General features: G+C 37.6%; 1 protein-coding gene across 2 annotated transcripts in view; it reads right to left on the reverse strand.

The window, feature by feature from the left end:
- TRRAP (transformation/transcription domain associated protein) overlaps positions 1-22681 on the reverse strand; it is a 76625-nt gene that overhangs the window by 45666 nt on the left and 8278 nt on the right. Inside the window, exons 12-31 of one of the 2 annotated variants that reach the window (XM_083872754.1) lie at positions 22526-22664; positions 21973-22051; positions 20713-20947; positions 19612-19939; positions 19402-19499; positions 18547-18741; positions 17788-17979; positions 16212-16377; positions 14750-15006; positions 13906-14106; positions 11896-12047; positions 10650-10849; positions 9095-9312; positions 8777-8974; positions 8086-8346; positions 6959-7120; positions 6560-6656; positions 5997-6118; positions 4377-4547; positions 3603-3671 (exon numbers count right to left, since the gene is read on the reverse strand). In XM_083872754.1, the coding sequence (XP_083728880.1) occupies positions 3603-3671; positions 4377-4547; positions 5997-6118; positions 6560-6656; positions 6959-7120; positions 8086-8346; positions 8777-8974; positions 9095-9312; positions 10650-10849; positions 11896-12047; positions 13906-14106; positions 14750-15006; positions 16212-16377; positions 17788-17979; positions 18547-18741; positions 19402-19499; positions 19612-19939; positions 20713-20947; positions 21973-22051; positions 22526-22664 (3540 nt within the window). Of the gene's footprint in view, positions 1-3602; positions 3672-4376; positions 4548-5996; positions 6119-6559; positions 6657-6958; positions 7121-8085; positions 8347-8776; positions 8975-9094; positions 9313-10649; positions 10850-11868; positions 12048-13905; positions 14107-14749; positions 15007-16211; positions 16378-17787; positions 17980-18546; positions 18742-19401; positions 19500-19611; positions 19940-20712; positions 20948-21972; positions 22052-22525; positions 22665-22681 lie in introns of both variants that reach the window. The other variant, XM_083872753.1, reaches the window with a different exon arrangement.

Genomic DNA, 22681 nt, shown 5'->3' on the forward strand with positions numbered 1-22681 from the left:
TGAAAAAATTGCACTAGTGGAAGTCTACCCTTCCCCCTCTGGTAATATCATGGTTTAAATTTTATTTTCCTTGCCAGTAGAGTGGTGTTTTACAGGTAAGAGCTAAACACTGTAATGATACTGCTGATGGGGGAGTTACAGAGTGCTCACTGCTCTACACCAAGTGGGTCATGCTTTAAACAGCCAGACCTCCCCCCCTAAACCATTTCTCCTATACACCCCCAGATTAGACATGAAGAAAGAGATACTCAGCTTTCTCACAGCACTGTTCAGCTTATCTCCCAAACAGCTGGTTACTATAAATTCAGCTCTGTTTTCTCACTAGACATTAAATTCTCCAGGAGTCCAAAATAATTTTGCAATTTTTTTTTTCATTGTGTATTTTAGAGACTGTATGTCAGCTAGCTAGAGTGTAGATTTCCTTCAGTACAGAAAAGGGAAAGGAAAAAACAAAACAGCAAATCCACCATCTCTCCAAAACCAAGTTCCAGTGTGCAGTTTCCAAAATTATTTTATCAAGTGCATTGCATTTTCTCAACTGAATTTAAACACAAAGCATTAGGCTCCACTCCTTTAACCTGATCTGCCCAGTCAGATCCCACAAGACTCCTCTCATGGACTGAAGTGCAGAGCTGAGAATACATAAAAACCTTTTGAAATCACTTATGCCTTCACAGAAACTAAAAATCCTGCTCTTCCTAGTACAAACATGCTCAACATCCTTAACAGCAACGTGATCAAAACAGCTCTGCCACAGACAAACAGAAGACAATTCACAGCTCTGCACTCAAAGGCACAATGCACTGTGCCCAAAACGCAACAATAAAACTAACAAACTACAAATTAAAAGGAAAAATAAAACCGAAGAAAACAACAGCAACAAAAGAAACCATGACAACAAAAAGAGTTCCTGGTGCCTCCACTGAGTTTCTCACCTCTACCCCTTCCGTGGCAGGCTGAACCAAAACAGAAGTCACAGCATGAAAGGAAAAAGCCCACAAAAATATCAAATAAATGTACAAATCAGCACATGCTATTCTTCAGGCTGCAGCCTAACTTCAGCTCAGTCACTTCCTCATCTCAAATGAAAGGAATGGAGACAATCAACTTCTCACATGCTCCAAACTGTCCCCCAAAGATCTAGGACAAAAAGCATCCTTTTTTCTACTCTTACATTGATCAGACATAGCTTCTCAAGTATTTATACTGAACAAAAAGATAATAAAGATGATTAAATCAGGGGAAAAAACATTTTAGCATCTTTGAAGACAAATTTGGCCAGCATCTATTATGAAACCACCTTCAAGTACTTGAGCTACCAAGTGATAAAGTCCTCTAGAGCTATAAAGTCCTCCTAGGCTGTAATGCAGAATCTCCACCATGGAAATTTCCACCCTCTCACAGCAGGGACAGCTGCAGACAACCCTCTACTCAAAACTTATTCTTTCAATTACCAGACATGACCTGAAATCCCATGTCTTTCCTTGGAGAGGCAGGGAAGAGAGGAAGAAAGATTTAAATCAAATACTTTATTCCCTGGACACACTAGATTTTAATCACTACTTAATATATTATGTTTTAATTTGTTCATTTTTCTAAATAGCCAGATCACAGCTCAGGATCACAGCAAGACTGTCATAAATTATTTAGGTGAACAAGGCTTACTTATTCTGGCATCAGTGTGGATCTTTACAATAGTCATCATTATGCACCATTTCTAACTAAACTTTCAGTTTGTCTGTAGTTACCATTTACATATGAAAACTCACTCCACAGACCTTGTAACTATTCTTCAAGAGGCCTTGCTGACTAGCCACTATCTGCACTATACTGGAGAAGTGTCTGACACCATCCTCAAATGGCACCTTCATCCCGTGCTGTTTGGAAAAGGATGAAATGCTTGGAACTGCACCAGTTCAGGCAGGGAACACCAGACTTCCCTGGTCAATTCTGTTCTCCACTGAGTGTTCATCACCTCCTCTACTTAACCACACAGTCTGGATGATCCAACTACCCCCCAGCACCGCTTTTAATGAATGTCTCAGATACTGGAATCTCAGTAGGATCATGAAGAAAGGAGAGAAAGTGAAATGCCAGCTACAATAACTGACCACCACTTTCACCAGCTCTGTTTTTCTACACGTAAAAGACGGTTTTTCAACAGCACAATGTACATACAGACACAAGAACACAGCCTGCCACAGCAATTGTACAAAGACCAAACTGTGTCTCCTGCAGTTTCCTAGAGATTTTATTTTTAAGGAAACTTTGGAGCAACAACTAGGAAGTGGAAAAGTAATATTCAATCAGCTTTGCACTGACACAATTCTACTTGAAATGTTTCCAGACTTCTCCCTCAAGATGTGACGGTAGATTCTTCCTCAAGTGTCTGGTGTACACCTCCCACTCAGCATATATCTCTAAACATAATTACATAGAAAACATCAACAAGAAAACATTAAAAGCAGGCGAATTCCCAACTAAACATAACTTAGTGACAAATAAAAAGTGGTCTGGAGGTGCCACATTGTGGTTTAAAACATTATTGCTATGAAGAGATCTGTGAGATATCTGTAATCATCACATTTGAGGAAAAGTGAATCCCAAAAATAGATGAAGGCCTTAGAACGACTCTGACATGAATAAGGTTAACTGAAGAATGCAGAGTGTTTTAGTTAAAACATAAGAAACCAATCTTATTCTACTTCATTAGAGAACATCTAGGTCTAATACAAAGCAATGACCAAATTCAGATTAAAAGCTCTCTTTGCAGTGACAGGAAAGAGAAATGAAAAGCCATTAAGCCATTTCCATGTTTTGAGGAAATAAAAAGCCAATGTAATTTCATTCTAATTTGAAAAACCAAGACATTAATAGAATTCCCTCCATTTTTTCTTAGGTGCAATCATAAATCTGAACACTTAATAAAAGCATTTAGTAAAACATTAATAGAATTATGGGACTTCTGGTAATGTACAGGAAACTGCACTGAAGCAGGAATTCCCATCAGTATTGCTAAGAGCACATATTGACATTACAAAGCACAGTTCTTCATCTTTAAGAGAACTGATCAGCTTCCCATGCTTCAACACTGAGGCCACTAGTTTCACTGGGAGAGTGATTTTAATGTGATCCCAACTAGTAAATATTGAACTTGGTGTTAATAAATTAAATTTTAAATTAACTGGGATTATGATATAATTATGTATAATTTTCAACAGGCTATGATGTTATGAACATCAAACATATTAATGAAAAGAGGGGGATTATGTTGCTGAGCTCATCAGCCATTCCAGTGAAGAATAGATTTCCAAGCAGAAAACCCTGAGGGGGAAGAGAAATACAAATATTTGAGCTGTTCCCACACTAACCTAGAACAGTCTTTAAAGTAACCAATGTCAGCAGATAAGAAGCTCCTCTTACTGAGACTTCCAACAGATATTCAATATTCTATATTCAATTCAACAAGTCTGTTGGCTTGTAACAAAGCATTAATGTGTAATCAGTTATGGCAGCATTTACAACTGAATGAGTTCTTTCATTCCAAAACATTAATACTATTTATTTCTTCTCTTTTCACATAAAAGCATTCATTAACTTACATTTCCATCGCTCCTTTGTCCACCTTTGTGTGTAATAACTACAACTTCCATCCATTTACGCAGGTGTTGCTATAAAGAAAGGATAATTAATATTATTCTTGTAATTAGTCTGTTCCATTTTAGCATATGCTACAAGAGACAATGTAGAGGCAGAAATAATTCTTTGAAGGAAACAAAGGAAAGAATTATCAGTTATTTTCACTCCCTCAAGTTGAAAAGTTCACTGTTGCTAGAAGTCCTCTCCATATTCAAGAAAGCAGGGATAATGAGTACATATATATATATATATATACACAGAAAACTTAAGTCTGATAGTCTTACACTTCCTTGATTACTTGCTTGATGTGCATGCATTTAAATATTTAAACATTCATGCCAAGGGGATAAAGGATTCCCATATTCAGTTTAAACACAGCAAATAAACAGAGCAATACCTCCCAAAATTTTATAAGTCAAGAAAGCAGCAGAACAGATTTAGTGCACTGGAAAGTAAAATTGTTAAAGGTGCTGGTGGCACCTTGCTTAGACATAAATTTGCCCAGACCTTAGCATAACTAGTTAAGTCTTCACTAAAAATTCTTTTTTTTTTTTGTTTAGAAGCCCTTTATAAATTACTTAAAATGTTTAAAGACGTTAATTGTGAAACAAAAATCTTTTACTTCTAACATATATATTGAGTCACTACTGAACTTCTTTGATTTTTCACCAACAAAAATAGTAGCTAGAAGAAAATTTCCTCCAGAAGAGCTAAAATAGAAACTCAGGTGGGCTTACCATCATCTGATCACAGAATTTATCATTGAAAGAGTTGGGGAAAAGTCTAGTGACTGATGTCAGACGATTCACAACATTGAGTGTCAGACTGCGATAATCTCCCAGCATCATCAGCAATGGTCTCATGTGGGTATGAATTTGATCAACTTCTATGGTAGCTCCCTCCAAGAACTGCAAGAGAGTGCAAAATTAAGATACAGGTGGAGAGGAATGTGACTTTTGTGCAAATATTTTTCTTAAAATAGATTCAGCTGACTTGATTTTTCTTCTTTTATTTTGTTCCTTCAGAATGCAATAGTTCAAACAACATCTAGTGCTGGAAATACACACACTGACAAGATGGATTTGGGAAGCACTGAGGTATTTCTGACACACAGTAGGACATTCCATAAAATAATCAAGTAGGAGATTGTAATTACAGACAGACTGAAAAACTGCTACAGCTATAAATTAAATACACAGCTATGAACAAACTACTTAGACCCTATATTAAGAACTCCCTGTGAATCTGGCTGAAGGCAGTAGAGGAAATTTCTATGTTATAATCTGCATGCATCCAGAGCAACAGAAAAGGTCAAAAGAGCCTGGCTGCAAGCAGTCAGAGAGAATATTTCCTGTCATAACCAAATATCCTGTGGGCATGTTTTTATCACAGAAAAAAACAACCAGACAAACCAGATGTATAGGTCAGAACAACCCCTTATTTGCTACCTCTCAACCCAACTTCGTTGTTAACAAGCCATAAATAATAAGTACATTCCCTCTCATGATCACAGTGACATGAAAAGACACACAACCTCTGGCCAGTCAATGGCACAAACAAATGCAAACCACCAGTATTACTGCAGTTATAGTCTCTGTTCCATGTCAGTCCATCTACTCAGCATTACAAAGGGGCTGTAAGTAAATTCATTAGCTCTTTTTTTTTTTTCATTTAGAAGAATGGAATTAAAATCTTGCTGAATCAGAATTAGGCACGCCTATTGAACAACAAATCATGATGAAAGAATATCCTTTCCCTGTCCTTGCAACCTTAATACATGATAATGTAGCATCCACAGGACAGACAGGGCAGTGTCAGGCAAGGACACTAACTCTGACCTCAAACAGGAGCCAGGGTCCTGTTCTTTAAGGTAACCATCACACTGTGAGTCAGAGTCTAACTCTGCTGTCCTGCTTTACTTTTCCAAAACCAGCTTTGGGGTCTCCACCACTTCTTTTAGGAACACAGACAGAACATGGGAAAGGCTTTTACAAGAAAGCCAAGCCTGCACATTTGCAGAACAGCTGAGAAAGGACTGATGCTATTTAGAAAAGAAGACTCATTTACAAAGACCAGACTAAAAGAAAGAGGGAAAAACTGGGCAGAAAGACTGAAAGATTTACCATGGTTCTTAACCAAGAGCTTATAATTCTTAATTGCAGCCTGGATTAATTCTTTATCGCCAAGTTGAAATCCCAAACAAACACATCTGACACAAACTTTTATCAGCATCACAAACAAAAACTGAACAGAGCAACAATATTTCCTGTAGAGAACTTCCCCAAGAAGTCTTGTACCAAGGAAGTAAAACAGAGAGAACAATGGCCTCAAAAGCAATGTTGTTTTAATACAGTCACCTTTCTCATGCACGCTTCTCCTGCCTCCTGCAGCTCATTATTTGTTGAATTCAGTGCCTTGAAAAGTGCAGCAATGATCTTCTCTCTTGACTGAGGCAAGTAATTGCAGGCAGCTAGAGCATCTGCAAATATCAAAGTAAATTTGTTCTCTTTGTTAACTCAATTTCAAAGGAGAGGAGAAAATAAACCCTAATTCTACATCACTTCTCTTATAGTTTCTTTTCCTCAAATTGCAGACAGCTAGAACACTCTGTGCATTGCCAAAATCAACAGGTATCATAAAATAGTAAAAGAATGAGAATTCTATTAACGTTCTATAGTTTTCCTATGTTTTGTAACATAATTAATCTTAAAATATTTTGGGTTCCTTTCAGAAAACTGAATTCTAGCCATTAAGAAGGCAGCAATACTTTCCCATTATTCTCTCCATTAAACTGTAACCTCAGGAGAGTAGTCATCAGTTTTGCAGTGCTCAGGTTTTCTGCTGATCTCAGTAAGCAGACTGCCCATTGCTCACAAGGACACTTAACTGCACCAAGTCTTGTTTAGGAGATTTTACTTACTTAAGGCTGCAATTCTAAGAGGTACAAGTGATGGAAGACTTTTGTAGCAAGGTAGTTTCATTAGGGCAGCATCTTCAGCCTCACACAAATTCAGTAACTAGGAAAAAAATAAACCATCATTTTAATATTGCTACTCACATTTGAAACACCACTCACTCCCACCTTTACAGACAGCTTTTCACCTATAGCACTTTGTTTTTGTCTTAACTCAAAACCAGAGGATCTTCTGCACTGACGGCTGCAGGCAAAGCAGACCTCACTTGATGTTTCAAAAGGGAAATTCTTACATTTCAGTTAAAGTTTAAAATGCACAAAGATATGTATTTTTAACAATGAAAGTACTAATGCTATCATACAGAAGCGTCTACATTCGAAGATGAGAACACAAAAAGAAAGTACCTCCGTGTAGAAAACCTTGTGCTCCACAACATTCAGATCCATTGTAAACAATCTAGGCTGCAGGGTTGTGCAAAATGTATTTCCCTCCATCAGGCCAATCTGGGCGTTTGCAGGTTGGTGCCGAAGCAAATGTTTTTTAGGAGGAACCATGTCCTGGAGAACCTACATGATGTAATTTAGATTACTGAATTAGCAGCTATTGAAATGACCCCACAGACCCAGCCACCAAGAAGACATGATTAGTCACGGCTGTAGGTTTTTATCCATTTTCTATTGTGGCTCCAGATGTGTCTTGAGAAATAATTAAGCAAGAGGAAAAGTAATTCTCTGAAATACTTTGATTCACAGTCAGTTTGCAAAACAGCGTAGTAGCTGTAATTAATACATATTCTCTGTGAACAGACCTATGATATTTAATACCTTCACACAACATCATGAACAACAAAGAAATTCATAGACTGAAGCATTTCAAACAGTCAAGAAACAAGAATATTTTAAGCTCCTATAACATCAGAAAACCAGAAAAGTTTGTGTAACTTTTTTCCATTACACCAACTTCTCACTTTCCTCATTTAACAGCTTTAGCAAAGCAAGATATCAATTAGGGAGGTTCCCAGTATAATCTGGAACACTGTCACAGCCCATAAAACTTACATGCATTCAATTATCTTCCAAAAGACTAAACAATATCAGCTTTAAGGAGTATCTAGCCAAAAGTTATTTCAATCAGCTTTGAACTTTACAGGTTCTTTCGGGATAGGGAAAGGCATAGCAATAATGCCACGTATTTAGAAAATAACAAATCTGAGTGTCAAAATGTAGTGTCTACGTGGCCTAGCCTATGTCTGATTGGTGGCAGGACAAGCAGCCCATAATTTAAGGAAGTAAATCTATCTGAAGACTCTATAAATACTGGCTAAGAGTCAGGCAGAGCCTGCCTGAATCTCTGTAGGGCTCCAGCCATTGCGCATGTTTGAACAACAAAACTTAGCAGATGACAAACATACGTTATCAAAGCACTAGCAACTTAATTTACTAGTGTGGAAAAACGTACTAAGAAAAGCATTTCTGCAAATCCAAACTGGAGAACAACTTTAAGCTTCAGTTCAGTAAATATTTGTGTTCACCTCTTTATGTGGCTCCATGATGACTGTGACACTTTTGCCAGTGACCTGTGCAAGCACCTGCAAGGAATGCATGGCTTGTTTTCTCACAGTGGAGTTTGGAGAGGTCACTTCTCGAACGAGGTCATGTGTGACATGATGGAAAGACTTCTCCTGTGCTGCAAGGATTTCTTCTGTTTTTTCTTCATCTTTTAAAGGAGTTGCACATCTGATCAGGAGTTGTTCTAATGTGGTCTTTGCCATAGCAACTGCTCCATTGGAAACCTGAGGCATCAGAGATCATTTTTATCAGCTAAGTACAGAACAAAGATCACAAATACATGCATTACCCATCAACTTAAAATTTGATTTTGATGAATCCTGTGATTTTGATTTCCAGCTAAGCTTAGTGATTCTGTGGTAAGTGATGGTGAATCTGTGTTCTTTTGTGATCTACATGTGGCCTGTACATTTCTACTCTAAAAGCAGCAAGTGTAATTTCAAAAACTTCAGCAAAGTTCTGTAGAAAAATCTGACGTCATTCCTAACTTCAGATCTTGGTTTGAGTTAAAATGACTAGAATTCACTATTAACTCTTGCAAGTAAAATGCATTCTGAAGTTCAGCAAAATCAAGCTTACTAAGAGTTCAATCTGTGTGAATTTAAGGCCAGAAATTTTCCCCACGCTATTTGATAAAATTCATTCATTACATACCTCTCCAGTTAGGTCCATCATAACGAAGAGAAGTGCCTTCAGGAAAGTCTGCTGGTTCTGGAGGACCCAAATCAGTGGCAGTCGTTCCATAAGAAATTTAATGGACACAACACCTCCTAATTTAGCATACCATGCCTGCTCGTAACAGCAAGCACATAAACGTTCCACAATGTATGAAAACAAGGGAAGTTGACAAGCCTGGAAACAAAGAAATGGATCAGTTTCCTTATCTCAGCTTAGTAGAAGCCTCCAAAATTTTAGAAGCAAAACTACATTGGTTGAAACTTAATCATTTCAACACATTTTTAAAAATCTTACCCTTTCTTTTGAACCCAAGATGATGCTTGCAACATCAAATATCACTGCTAGTGCCACCTCTCCTATTTTGCAGAGCTCCTTCTCCTCATAGGCCATGCAGATTGCTATGGCATCAATAAGCACCAAGGGATCCATGCCTTTTGACCCATTTTCTTCACTGTGAAACATGGCTGTGCTAGGCTGGCTCCCAACCTGATAGCACTGCAGCAAGAAAGGACCTGGAATTTGTAACAGGGAATGGGGAGGAGGGGAAATAAAGATAAAACAATGGATATTTCAATATGAATAGTCTTTTAATTAGATTTTACTACTCCTAGGACTAGCTGATGGCAAAACCAGTAAGCCCTGTGCCTATTTGCATATAAATGGATTGTAAGGCATCCTTCACTCCTAGAAGAAAAAAAGATTACATCTACTTGAATATTTTCTTCTCTGCACTAGACTATGCACTGCAAGAAGATTTAATTAAAATGAAGAGTCATAAAAAACCCAGTTACATTAATGTGACAATGAAAAGTGATATGCTTATAGTATGCCTTTTACCAAATTACTTGTCACACAGCCCAAACAAAAAGTTTTCTTCATGGATATAAGACACTGTAGTGCTCCAACATTTACTTAGTTCCTCTACAGGTCCTTCAAAACCACAACTGGAAACAATCCAATTAAAGACCATCTGCAAATGGTACTGTGAGTATTAACTTACACAAATGCTCTGGAACTATATAAGCTGTTCCACACTGCAGCTTTTTCATTGGCTGTAGCATTTACAAAGTGTTATTAGGTGACTGCTTTTTAAGTCGTTTAATAATTTCCACTGCTCCAAAGAATTAAAACATAATTCAGCCATCAAACAAAAATCCAGCATAGTTACCCAGGAGCAACTGCCTATTGTGACTTTTTAAAACAAACTGTGAGTTTAAAACAACTGCAGTGAGTAAAAGCACAAAGCTCTCTGCACTGTTACAGCATGGGCACAGTAACATGGGCCTAGAGAGCAACTCCATGTCTGAGCACAGAGTGCACGACTGTAATGGCACTGCCAATATGGCAAAGGGATCTCCTTTGAGTATCCAAAGACTGTTTATTCAGGGACATAAACAGGAAGAGCAAAGGGGTCCACGGATGTCAGGGACAAGAACAGCTTTGAATGGGATCAGGGATGAGGACAGCCTCGAACCAGGATTGGGTCGAGGGCAGGGACAAAAAGGGGCAGATCTGAGGGTCAAACAGGGATAAAGGGAAGTGCTGCAAAGGGGTAAATAGGAACCGAGGTGAACCAACAGGGTAACAGGGGTGGAGTACCATGGCAAAATTAGGCAAATTAAGGAAGGGGAGAGTGTTCTGGAAAGGGTGCATACATGGTGAACAGGGGCTGAACAGGGGTGATATCAACTAACCCATAACACAACAGAACTTAAAAGATATTATCATGTGGCTGCAAAGGCCATGGGAGAGAGGCTTTTCCGACCATAACCTAGAGGGCTTTCTGCCTGTCTGCATTGTCCCCTCCAGGGATGAGGTACAGCAGGGCTCTCCAAGGCCCCTGACTCACCGCACTGCTGGGCCACGGCCACCATGGTGTAGTGGCGGATGAGGCTGGCCACGAAGGGCAGCGCGCTGGGCCGCAGGTCCTTGATGACGGCCGACATGAAGGCCCCGGTCAGCGCCTGCTCAAACGTCTTCCGAGCCGGCGTGTCCTGGGCCTTGTAGCGGTGGGAGATGATCACACTGGGGATGGACTTCTCTGTGAAGCTGGAACACAACGCCCTGCTCAGCACAACCCCGAACTGCAACACCCCCAGCCTCATCACAGCCCCTGCCAGGTGCTTCATTGGAAGTTGGCTCTCGATATCTAACACCTTCTCCACCTCCTGTTTTCCCCTCATTTTGATAGAGCTAGACCAGTTCACTCAGCCCATATTAATTTTGTCAGCCACTGGTCTCCAGCATGATGGATGGCTCAATTTCATCAGGAGCATTTAAAGCCAGTGGTTCAGAAGAAGCCACGTATATACAATAATAGGTATACAGGCATTGCACTGCAACTCAATTACAGAATGTCATTTTCAATATTCTGACATTCTTCCCTTTTTAAAAATGACATTTGATTTTAATCTTGAACGATTGAAGCATTATTTATTAAATCACTGCCCAACAAAACTTATTCATTGCAAAGCTATATTTATGTCAAGTCTAACAACCCCAGACTGTGAAAGCTACGATGTTCTTTAGCTACACTTACTACATTGCAAGAGTCAAAGTCAGCCCACACTTTTTGGGCAAAGATGTTAAAGTTGTCTAAAAGCAATAAACTTGTGAAATAGCAATGACTAGAATTGCAAAACATGTAAGAAAAGCTTCAATAAAAGGCTCCCACATCTTTTAAGATAAACAGAGGTTGTGTGTGACTATGCTATAGCTTAGTAACTAAATGAAATTGAATTTTCTGTTTCACTTTAGTAAAAGCTTAGATGTACATACAAAATGTCACAATCTAAATTAATTTTTAAAATACAATTAAGCACCAGAATATTCCAATTATTTATATACATGAAAATAAAATTAATCATATTGATCATACGTAACAGATTATACCCTGGTCTGTAATTAGGGGAAGAAAATTAAACTATGAAACATTAACATGTCACTGGCATTAAAAAAACATGCTAACAAAATTCCCTTTCACCAGCAGGCAAAAACCCCATGAACTGCACAGACTAAACATTGTCTCTAAACTAGGTTGCTCCAAAGACACCATAAATTTTACATACACATTTACGTTTAAAGAATTGTCATACTTGGGATGTGCAAGAAGCTGGTATAATGCATGTTTGTTATCTTCCAGGCTCATCATGGCCACCAGGAAGCACTTGATGACCTCCCAGGCCTGCCTGCGGTAATAGGGCTCCGTGTTGGCACTCTTCAGACAGTCCAGGGCTGTCTCGATGGCCTAGAATGGAACAAGAGAGAGCCCAGACACTCCTTGCTCTTGGCATTTACCATACCCTCATTAATCAAGGGAATGGTATCATTAATATATATTAAAAGTCACTTTTAAAGTATGCACAGTTTGGAGTGCTCAAGTGAAGACATGCAGAGAGAGCTTGGGAGCATGGATTGAAAACACCATGGTATTTTCTGTGCTTTTGAATGTGCTAAGCTTCATGGCAGATACATTTACCTCCCTGGTCAGACAGCATTTCAAGTTATGAGTGAGGTAAACATTCGCTGTGTCTCTTTCCTTCCCCAGAAATAAATTTTCCTTGCCTTCCCTTCAGCAATAATTGCTGTGCCTAATCCCTTTACACTGTATGTATACAATGCATTTATACCCACATATAAATTGTACCTTTCCATGCATGATGAAATGTCCCTGTAAGCAACTTCTAAATACCAGTTATTTAATGGAAATAGTAGTCTTCCTTTGCAAGATTTAATACATTTGAGAATAACTCAAAACAATCTTTTAAGATATGAAGATGATTAAAAAGGGAAGTACATCTCTTTCGGAACTTCTATTTTGTGTGTATATATATAAAGAGATAAAAACACATAAAAGCGCAACTGTCTAATTTCTATCCTTCTCCCACAAAAGAAAGGAAGGTAAATGAGATGGCCATTAAGTTTAAAAAAAAAAAAAAAAAAAAAAAAAAAACCACGTAAAAATTGTTCTGGAATGCATGAAAAAAAAAAAAATTGTCAATTGCAAGTAAAATCTAATCATCCACACTTAATAAGTTTATGCAGAAAAAGCCCCTGCTAAAAAGTGGGCATTTCCCTGGGCTTTTTGCTCCCTTGGTATTTCTACTTACTTAACTAGTTGTCATCCCAAGTTTTTATCACAGCATTTCAATGAAAAGAAAAATTAGTTTTGGACAGACCACAAAAGTCTGCCAGGGCACTAAAAGAAAACAAGGATTTTTTGTTTTCAATTTATTCCACTTTTTTTTACTTTGTACTTTGACATTTCCTCCTCGCAGATACAAAGTGTTCAGCAGATAACACTTTCTTGGTCAACATCAAGCAGCTGAAGATTGTTCCATATCAATATTAGATGCTAAAATCCTTTGGAAAACTTAGTTTGAACTAAACCTAGCAGAACAGGTAAATGTCAGCAACTACAGTATTTATACGTATTCAATTCATCAGCTTCAGTACAGTGGAGAAATCAGTAAATCTGCATTTTAAGAATCATTTTTCCAAACTATTTTTAAGCCTGTTGGCTGGATGGAGCCAGAGAGCCAGCTGCCTGTGAAGAAAATTGCTTACTACACTCAGATTATATCTACTTATGAAAGTCTAATTGAAAAGGTAAGTATTAAAACTCTACAGACCAAATTATCTCAGAATCCAGCTTCACTCTCAGAGATTAGACTGCTGTAATTAGTGAGAATGAAGCACTCGTGATACACTGTGACTGGCAGATGAAAGCCAGTAGAGTACAAAGTGCTTCTAGAGACAACAAACAAAACCAAATCACTGGAGTCATGAGAATAATCACCACTGAAGAATTTCTACAGTAAATTTTTGGTACATTTCAAAAAGCAAACAGGGTCTGTTACATGAAATTCCTGCTCCTAACCTAAGCAATATACCAGAAGTTCCAACCTTACCTATCCTGTGAAGACATTTATTTGGGCCAGTATTTGCTCCCTGTCCTATCACTTCATAAGTGCAGTACAGCATGCCTAAATCTATTATTTTGGGAGTGAAATCTTACACAGCTTATAGAAGAAATCAAAAAAGAACTTCCAGACAGATATTTTTAAAGTTGGCTTCTCAGCATTGAAAGTAACTTAAACCTTTACCTTTTCCATTGGAAGCTGAATGGATGCTTTACAGTCTGAAAATTCAATTGTAATACTGGGTCCTTGGATTTCTGTGACCACATACTGTAGTTTCTGTGATTCCTTCAACATCTTCCTGTTACTGCCACCAAATTTCCCAAGCACACGATAAGCCACGTGGGAGATGCTGTCAGCAGGATTGCGCAGGGTTCGCCACAAAGCCTGGGGGTTAAAAGGCACACAGGCACACCAGGCTTACTGCAACATTGCTCACATTGTAATGTAAAAAAAGAAAGTCATTCTTCAACATTTTTCAAGTTGTAATGTAAAAAAAAAAACCTCAAGGAAAACACTCTGTTCTTTTATGTGGGTAACTGACCTTGCATAAGTTCCTTATCAAGGTTGAATATAAGCAGTCTCAGCTCACAACAGCCCAAGTGCTTTGTAACGTTGTCTTAAATGCAGTTTTAGATTTGACTACTGTCATCAGCTACAAAATCTTTGCTATCCTGGAATAGTAGTTTCATGTTTATGATGAATATTAAACAACATTGTTCATTAAAAAAGCAGGCCAATTAAGGCTGAACTGAATTAAGCTCAGAGCAAGTTTTGAAACATAAAAGCAAATAAAGTAAATAGAATACAGCCATTTTAAAAAGTATGTAAGAGAAATAATTCATTCACTTCTAAATTTTCAGAATTTTCAGCTTAATAGCACAACACCAACTATCCACCTACACTCATATCAGACTGGTAATTCATGCTAGATTTTTCAAGTTTTTGCAACCAAAGCTTCACACAAAATTCTAATAATATTCAGCAAATCAATGACCTCTTGTGGTCTAAGAGGAAACAACACATTTACCTGCATGAGCTCAGCTCGAACTGGCTGAATGTGGTCATACAGAAAGTCTGGCTGCAAGTTATCCACACACAATTCCAGAGTTCTCAAGCCCTGGCTAACCAGGGTCTGGGATCCATTGAGAGCTGACACCAGCGGGTCCATCAGCATTGGCAGATACGGCAGCAGCGAGCTCAGGCGAACGGGCACAGTGAGGCACAGCTCTACAAACAAGTCTTTCATGTGCTGCTTGTGAAGGCCACTTTGGAGCATATTAAGTCCTGAAAATTAGAGATAAGTTATACACTCACAGAAAAAAGACAGTCCACAGCTTACTATTAAAAATTGCTATTTCCTAAATTCAGAAGAACCTGACGTTTTTAAACACTGTAGAGCTTACAGCTCAGTAAATAATGGATGTACAAAATATGAATACCATTCATTATTCTAACTTACACCTAAGGATGTCATGCAGTGAATGCTTTTTTATGTACACATATATAGAAGAAAAAGCATCTATGCATATTTTGAAGTTCAATATTAGACTCAATAAGGCAGCATTTGAATACAGCGATAAAAAAGATAATTTGACTCAAACCTCAGCCTTGTAACAATAAAAAAAAACAAAATCCCAACAGAACATCTGTTTTTAAAATATTTTGAGTCCTGAAAAGAAACATTCAGTGAGTTCAAGTACATTAATTGCCCCATACAGACTAAGCACATTCCCCAAGTGATTTTTTCTCCCCATAAAGATTTCACATATTCCATAAATCTACTGACATGAATTTTACACCATTTACTGATAACATATATATTTGCTAAATACAATAAAAACAGTCCCTACAGCTGTAGATCTGAACCAGTCTACAGTCCTGGAATAGTTCTGGTTAACTTGTCCTTAGGTTTAAGTAGCTCTCCACATTTCCTTGCTCACCCTCGTATTTCTGGAACACAGTTCTTGCAAGCATAAATGCTCAATTAATCAAACTGATGGTTATTTCCATTTCTTTTTGCAGTCTGGCACTAATTGAATTTCTATTTACCATGCCCTTGCAGGTGCACACACATGTCCTCAACTGCGCAACAGCCAGAGCTTCATTGCTGTGTTCTCCCCACAAAACCAGTGATGGCCAGGTAAGGTTGCTTCACCTACTCACTCATCCCTCAAATGCTTTATGCTAACAAAGTCACCCATTGCAAAAAAAAAAACCAAACAAGCAAAAGAAACAAACAAGAAAACCCCAAGAGCCTCACAATGAAAAGAAGAAAAACAAGCAGCAGAAATTGTGAAGCAGCCAAAACTATGGAGCCTGAAGCAGCTGATAGTAAATGAAAATAAGCACATTCAAGGTATTTAAATCGATCGCTAAACTCAAAATCAGAAGCTACTTGAGGGGTTTTTAACTACATAACATAACTTCATTACTGCTATTCACATTAAAAAAATCAGAAGCTGGGACAGGGAAAGAAGGTTTTGTTCTACCTTGCAGTAAGTTTGGTAACAGCGGCAAGAATTCTTGGTATAACAGATCATGACTGCCTCCTCCAATAGATCTGAACAGTGCTCTGAGCAGCAGGAAATAGTTATAGGGCTCTTTGGCAGTCTGTGCAAGTTCCATAGAGCTGTTCACAATCTTGTGCAAATGTGGCTATAAAGAAAATAAAGCTTGAAGATTAATAAAATATCAATTTTATCATCATCGTACTGTACAAGAGTTTAGCATGAGATTCTGCAAATCTGACACAATGAAAAAATATTTCCTCTCAAGTACCTGGGAACGTGGAGCAGAAATCAGAGGTGTCAGAATGACAAGAGAGGACACTTAACAATATTAATTTACCCCTGATCTAGTTTCATCACTAGTTCTTAAGTTTTGTGAATGCTAAAATTTCATTTTGAAAGCCAACTCTCTCAGGTAAAAAAGGCTATGGAACTGGTGGCCTCTCTAGAGCAGAGGACATGAACGCCTTGCAAGATTCATTTAAAATAGTTGATAAATACCAATATTCTCACAGGCCAGAGATAAACAGTAACGTGTCTGGATATATTAGCATCTAAAAAGCTTTCTGCATTGCTATGCAAATGCTGCAAACAGCCTTCATCATTCAATTAAATTGTCTGCCCAAGGCCCCTACCATCCATCCTATGGAAACAGAAAAAAAGTAACAGAAGCACAAAACTGTGAAGGTAGTAAATTACACTCTTTAAACTTCATCTCCATCTTATAAAATCCAAATGACCTTGATTGTGATGACAAACTGCAAGAATTAGAGCAAGATTACGTGAATATTGCTTCATATTACTGTTAGTTTTCAAACATTCTGGGAAATTGTAATCCCCTCTCTGTTCCACACAGTTAGCTGTATCAGAAACTTTGTTTGGTACAAAGTACAAGGAGAAAAACTAAGAGAAATTATGAGAGAATAATCAGTGTTCCATTAAATTCCTACTGCCTTTTCTAGATACAGGCAGCTGCTGCTTTTATGAGGAAAGCTTGCTACAAGCTCAGCATTTCTAGATTCACTGAATAATAAGATGATCTAATCAACATAAATAGATCTTTGGAATACACAACATGTTGTCAGTAGAAAAAATAGCATTCCTTAAGCTCAGACTTCCCAAGAGCATAGAAAAATCTAACTCAAGAGGTATATGTCACTGAATATGACATGAGAACAAGATTTACCAACACACAAAAAAGTGATTTCAATCCAAGTACAACTCTTAAGTTAATACAGAAACAAAGGGAGAAAATATGCAAGAATTTATGCATGTCCTGACCATGAAGTTACATGGGCTTATGGCAATCACAGACCACAGTCATTTACCAGCCATTTATACTCAGAATTAGTACATCACTTCATAGTTTCAAATATAAAGAAAACATTGACAGAAACCATCTCTTATAAACAGGACAATGTACTGGAATTTGGAAAGAAATGGAGATGTGTCACAAATAGTGCTTCAAACATTAAATGACTCAAATGTCAGACTGTGCAAAACTCTTAAGAGTGTTGTTTTTAAAGCAGACTCATTTTTAATGACAAATGACCTTTACCTTCAGCATTTGTTCATTTTCAGCTGCAAATAGTGAAACTGAGCCAAAGACTAACTTGAACAGCTTGAGATACAGATTGGACAGTTCCACATTAGAGCCCATTTCTGGCAGACGATCCAGAAGATACTCCACCAAAATGGTTGCAAAGAGAGCAGAGGTAGTAGGGTTTGCCAAGAAAGAATTGGCAACAATCTGTAAAAGGAAACCACAAAGAACTTATTACTGTGTAATAAAAAGAACAAAAGGATAAATGCACTATCCATTAAAAAAAAAAAAAAAAACCCTAAAACAAACAAAAAACAACTTAAGACAAATTTCTTTCCCCATCTCCACTGCTACCCAAGTGATTCGGTTTGTCCTCAGTGGAAAACAACCATGTATGCATCTTAATGTTGAAGTCTTAGGTTAAATTTTAAATGGATATTTAATAGTATTTGCATTCTGTAAAACAACAGAACATCAGCACAACAACCTGAGCAAAACAACAAGTCCATAATGTTCAGTACTTCTCAAGAATGAAGTTCATATCTTCTAAACTGAAGTGTTCATGTTTGTACTGCATCACTAAGTCTGGTAAGGTATTTTGAAAAATCCATCTTGAAATTATTTTCATAGACTACTCTTTAAGTACACTGCTTCAAATCTCACGTGCTAATTTCAATATTATTTATAATTCCACATCAGCCATATGTACCTCAAGGCATAAGCTCTTTCCTACTTGATGTCCATTAATAATTTAAAAAGTAAACAATAACATACCTGAAGAGCATAGTTCTTAGAGATCCTCTCCACCATGTACGGAACAGTAGTTTGAAAGATTTCTTTAAAAGTTAAAGGGTTCATCATTGTGAACACACCAGCAAAATGCTCCAGAACTTCCTTTTCCTCTTTCATCCTGACTGTCTGACAGTTTGCTACTCGAACATATGTCTGTCCATTTCCTGCTATTTGTACCTACAGCAATTGAGAACACACAGACAGTGGTTACAGAATTTGAGTAGCTTATTTCCCATTATTCTTAAAATAGCTTTTGAAAGTAACTGAGATTTTATGGATTTTACATGCGAGCCCCACACCACTAGATGTTGGGCACAACTAGCCAACCATGACAAAAATACCAAAATTGAGTGTTTTCAGAACAGATTTTAAAACTAGGAAGTTAGAAATGGAGAAAAACAGTAGGAGATATTGGTGTATTTGTAAATTATTTTATACCAAATCAAAAACATTTACATTTCATTAGTACTTTGTGCAAATACAGAAGATAAACAAGACATGTGAATACTTCAATTGTTAGCTAAGCTTTTTTCTTTCAAGGAAGGATTTAATTCATTGCATAAAAGACAATTATTTCCAGTCTGACCTGCCTGCATGAACAGACAAAAACAGCTGTTGAGAAAAAAATCTGTTGTTTGCTAATCTTAAGTATGTTGAAATTCACATTTGAAATTAATTCTTCATATTGAGCATTTCTCAATAGTTGTGGTCCCAATTAAGACTTAGTAAAAATATACTACATGTAATCTGTGTTTTAGCTGACAAATAAATCCTTATTAAAAAACCTAACATAGAGTACCTGTATAAGTAGAAGTGCCATGTGGGCAAGTTACATACCTGATAAATGTCTAATGCTTGCATTGCATATTTTACCAGTTTTATATAGATTTGAGTCTCCTTAGGTTGCAACTGCTTATTAGGAATGAATTGTGCTTCTGAAAAAAGAATAAGAGAGTTGAGTATTAAAAATACTAATGGCTTTCATTCTAGAGAGGCTTTTTTCTGTAGAATTATGAGAAATAAATGCAATTAAATATGCAGCTTTACCACCAGGAGCTTTGCATGAGGTGATGCCCCACGTGATCGTCTTGACCCCACAGACCAAAGTTTTCACTAAGCTCCGGCAATCCGTGACCTGAAATGTCTGCTTATCTTCTTTCTCCTTCTCCCCTTGTTTTTCAAACACAGGTACTGGTGCAGGGGCCACAGGAGTGGCTGGGGCAGGAGATGGGACAGGAACAGGGGCTGCATTTGCTGCTGTGGGCACTCCAGGTAACGCAGCTTCAGCTGCCCCGAGCTCGGACTGGGGCTTGCACTTCTTAAAAATGACAGACAGCTGGTAGCGTGCTATGGTGTGGAATTTCAGAACAAACACCTAAGGCAAAGGAGGAGAGACAAATCAAAGAGCAAGGAATGGGGGAAAAGAAAAAGAAAGTAAATTTCTTCTTCAAAAATCATCCTAAATTTAATAGCACTAATATTTCAAACCAGCATACTGAGACCAATAAAACTTACAGCTATTTTTGAAGTCATTCAAATGACAGCAAATGTTTACAAGTGTATCAATAAACTAATTTGTCTTCTTCAAACAACAAATGCATCCTTGATTTTCAAAAATACAAAAAAACCTTCCATATACAGATCCTTAAAAGGATCATTAGGTCTTCAAAGAACAGATATTTCCAATTGTACAGACTGTACTGTGCCATGCCAAGGACCTGTGCCAAGATCCTCTTTCAGGGCGTAAAAAAAACCCCACACCCAAAAGCACACCCATAACCAGAAGGCATTAAAAAATACAATTCTTGCATACTCTTATGCAAGGAGAAAATTATTATAACTAATACTTAGAATAAAAGAATATTTAAAAGAATCCAAGCTACTCAGAACAAGTATTCAATTTCCTGCTTTGAAACTAGCAACTGAATGAAGCTGAGTTGACAAAGAATCTCCACTACACTTGAGGTATTATTCCAGCTGCAGAGCATTTTAAAGAGCCCCTCTCTAAAGCACTGAAGTGAAATACAGTACACAGGCTGTTCCTACATATTCTCATTTTTGAAGAAAGGAGAAAGCAAAATGTGATTGACAACATACTGCTAAACAAGACATCCAAGCAATTATTGAATGCTTTAAGCAAATCAATACCTCCAGCATTCTCATAAGGATGTCTCTACCATTTCCATTTTCCTGTTCACTTTTAGACCGGATACAGTCTACCAAATTTAGCAGAAGCTTGCAAGACATGGTCTGGATACTGCTTGGCAAGGATTCATCATCAATGTTCTTGGCAAACAGCTGGACAGCCAAGGAGAGGTCATTGAGAGGCAAATGCTGCCGGACGTGATGCACCAGGTCTGCCAGGGTGCTGTATGCAAGGGGTCTACAGCCAAAAGAAGGGATGAGGAAAATACACTGAGCACAACTAAAAATGTTGTTAATTAAACAAATAATTACTGTCTGGAGATACTCCCAAATTTCTCAATGTAAGTTTTCTATTTTCATATGCAAATCCAGAGTTCACAAGGCTTTTCTGGCTACACAAAGGAATTTTAACCTGTGCAATCTAACCAAAGACACCAATCTATCCCACAACTCTGGTATTGCCTTTCTGATCTTTATTCCTTCACTGCAGAACACCCCACCACATACTTTCATCTGCATGCACTTAACATGCATGTTAGCCCCATTTTCAGCAGTTCTGGTAATCTGTTTCATAATTAATCATAAATGATTAATGATTTCAAAAGCAGTTAAGAAAAATGATAAATTTTTAAAATAATTTCATTTCAAATGCCAGGCAAAGAATCTAGCAGAGCAAATACTTCTAAATCTAACACATGCTGTCAATAAGGTACACTTGACACTTAAACAAAATGAAGTAATTCTCCTAGTTCAGATACCAATTTCGTCAGCAAGCTCACCTAAAATTTAGACTATTGAAGACACAGAAAGCTAGGTATTCTCTCCACTTAATTTTTCAACTGCAAACAAGTAAGTTTTGAAGCATTAATTGACAGAAGAGTGTATTTATTACACAAAATAAGTGAATCTCATTCAGATGTTACCTGGACATAAGATTTAGGGTGTTTCATGAAATATTGGGCAGACACTGAGTTGGTTTCTCTGTTTTGAATTGTCCTCCATAATTCAAAAAACTGAAATCATCTTCATTCACCCATTTTTCTTATTTTGTCCTATGCTCACATTACCATACTGTGCCATCAAAGCGTTAAACAAAAGCCCCCATTACAGCAGCAGAAGCTCTGCCAATAAAACTACCTAGTAAAATTAGTTATCTGAAGCAAAGATTTAGGACCCTATACAGAAGCTGCTGTAAATATTAATCATTTTCAAAGCAAGCAGCCCTGGCAGGCACACAGATAGTTACTCTAAACTTTCTCATACCTCAGTGTCTCCCGGGCAGTGTATCCAGAACCAATCAGTATAGATTCATCAAACAGCTTGTCCATGCATGGAATAAATTCTAGAATTTAAAAAAAACAGGGTAATGAAAAAGCCGTACACAACAACTGACAAAGGAAACAATCAAAATAAGATAGTTGAGCACTAAACCACTTAACTTAGGTATTTAAACCTAAAGTTAGAAAGTGATTTTATCCCCAAATTCCTGAAGCTTATAAAAGGCAGTGCCATTTACAATCTTTTGTGACTGTCTACTTCACTGACACTTGCCCCTTGAGTAACACTGCAGTACCCAGTCAAAGCAAATTATATTTGCAAAGAAAAAAACTCAGGTTATTTATAACTTTGAAAATCATTTTGTATATAACTAATGAGTTACTGGAAATGTCAAATTGGACACCCCTGCATACAACAATTCTATTTGGCCTGGCATCTTGTGATAGTCTAATACAAATAAGCAATATGCCTCTTAAATTGACAGAAATAGCAGAAATCTTTCCAGTTTACAGGTACATTTATAAAAAGTGCTACATACGGCTCCTGAGGTCTGTTGTCAGGATGTGCTTAGCAGCAATCAGGAGTTCCTTCCTGAGGTGTGCTGTTTCAGCTGGGCAATTGGAGAGCAGCTGCAGCATTCCTTTTACCATTTGCTGAGAATATTTAGCCACTAATTCCTGCAAGAAAAAAAAAA

This window comes from Zosterops lateralis, assembly GCF_965231275.1.
Source record: "Zosterops lateralis genome assembly, chromosome: 15".
NCBI lineage: Eukaryota > Metazoa > Chordata > Aves > Passeriformes > Zosteropidae > Zosterops > Zosterops lateralis.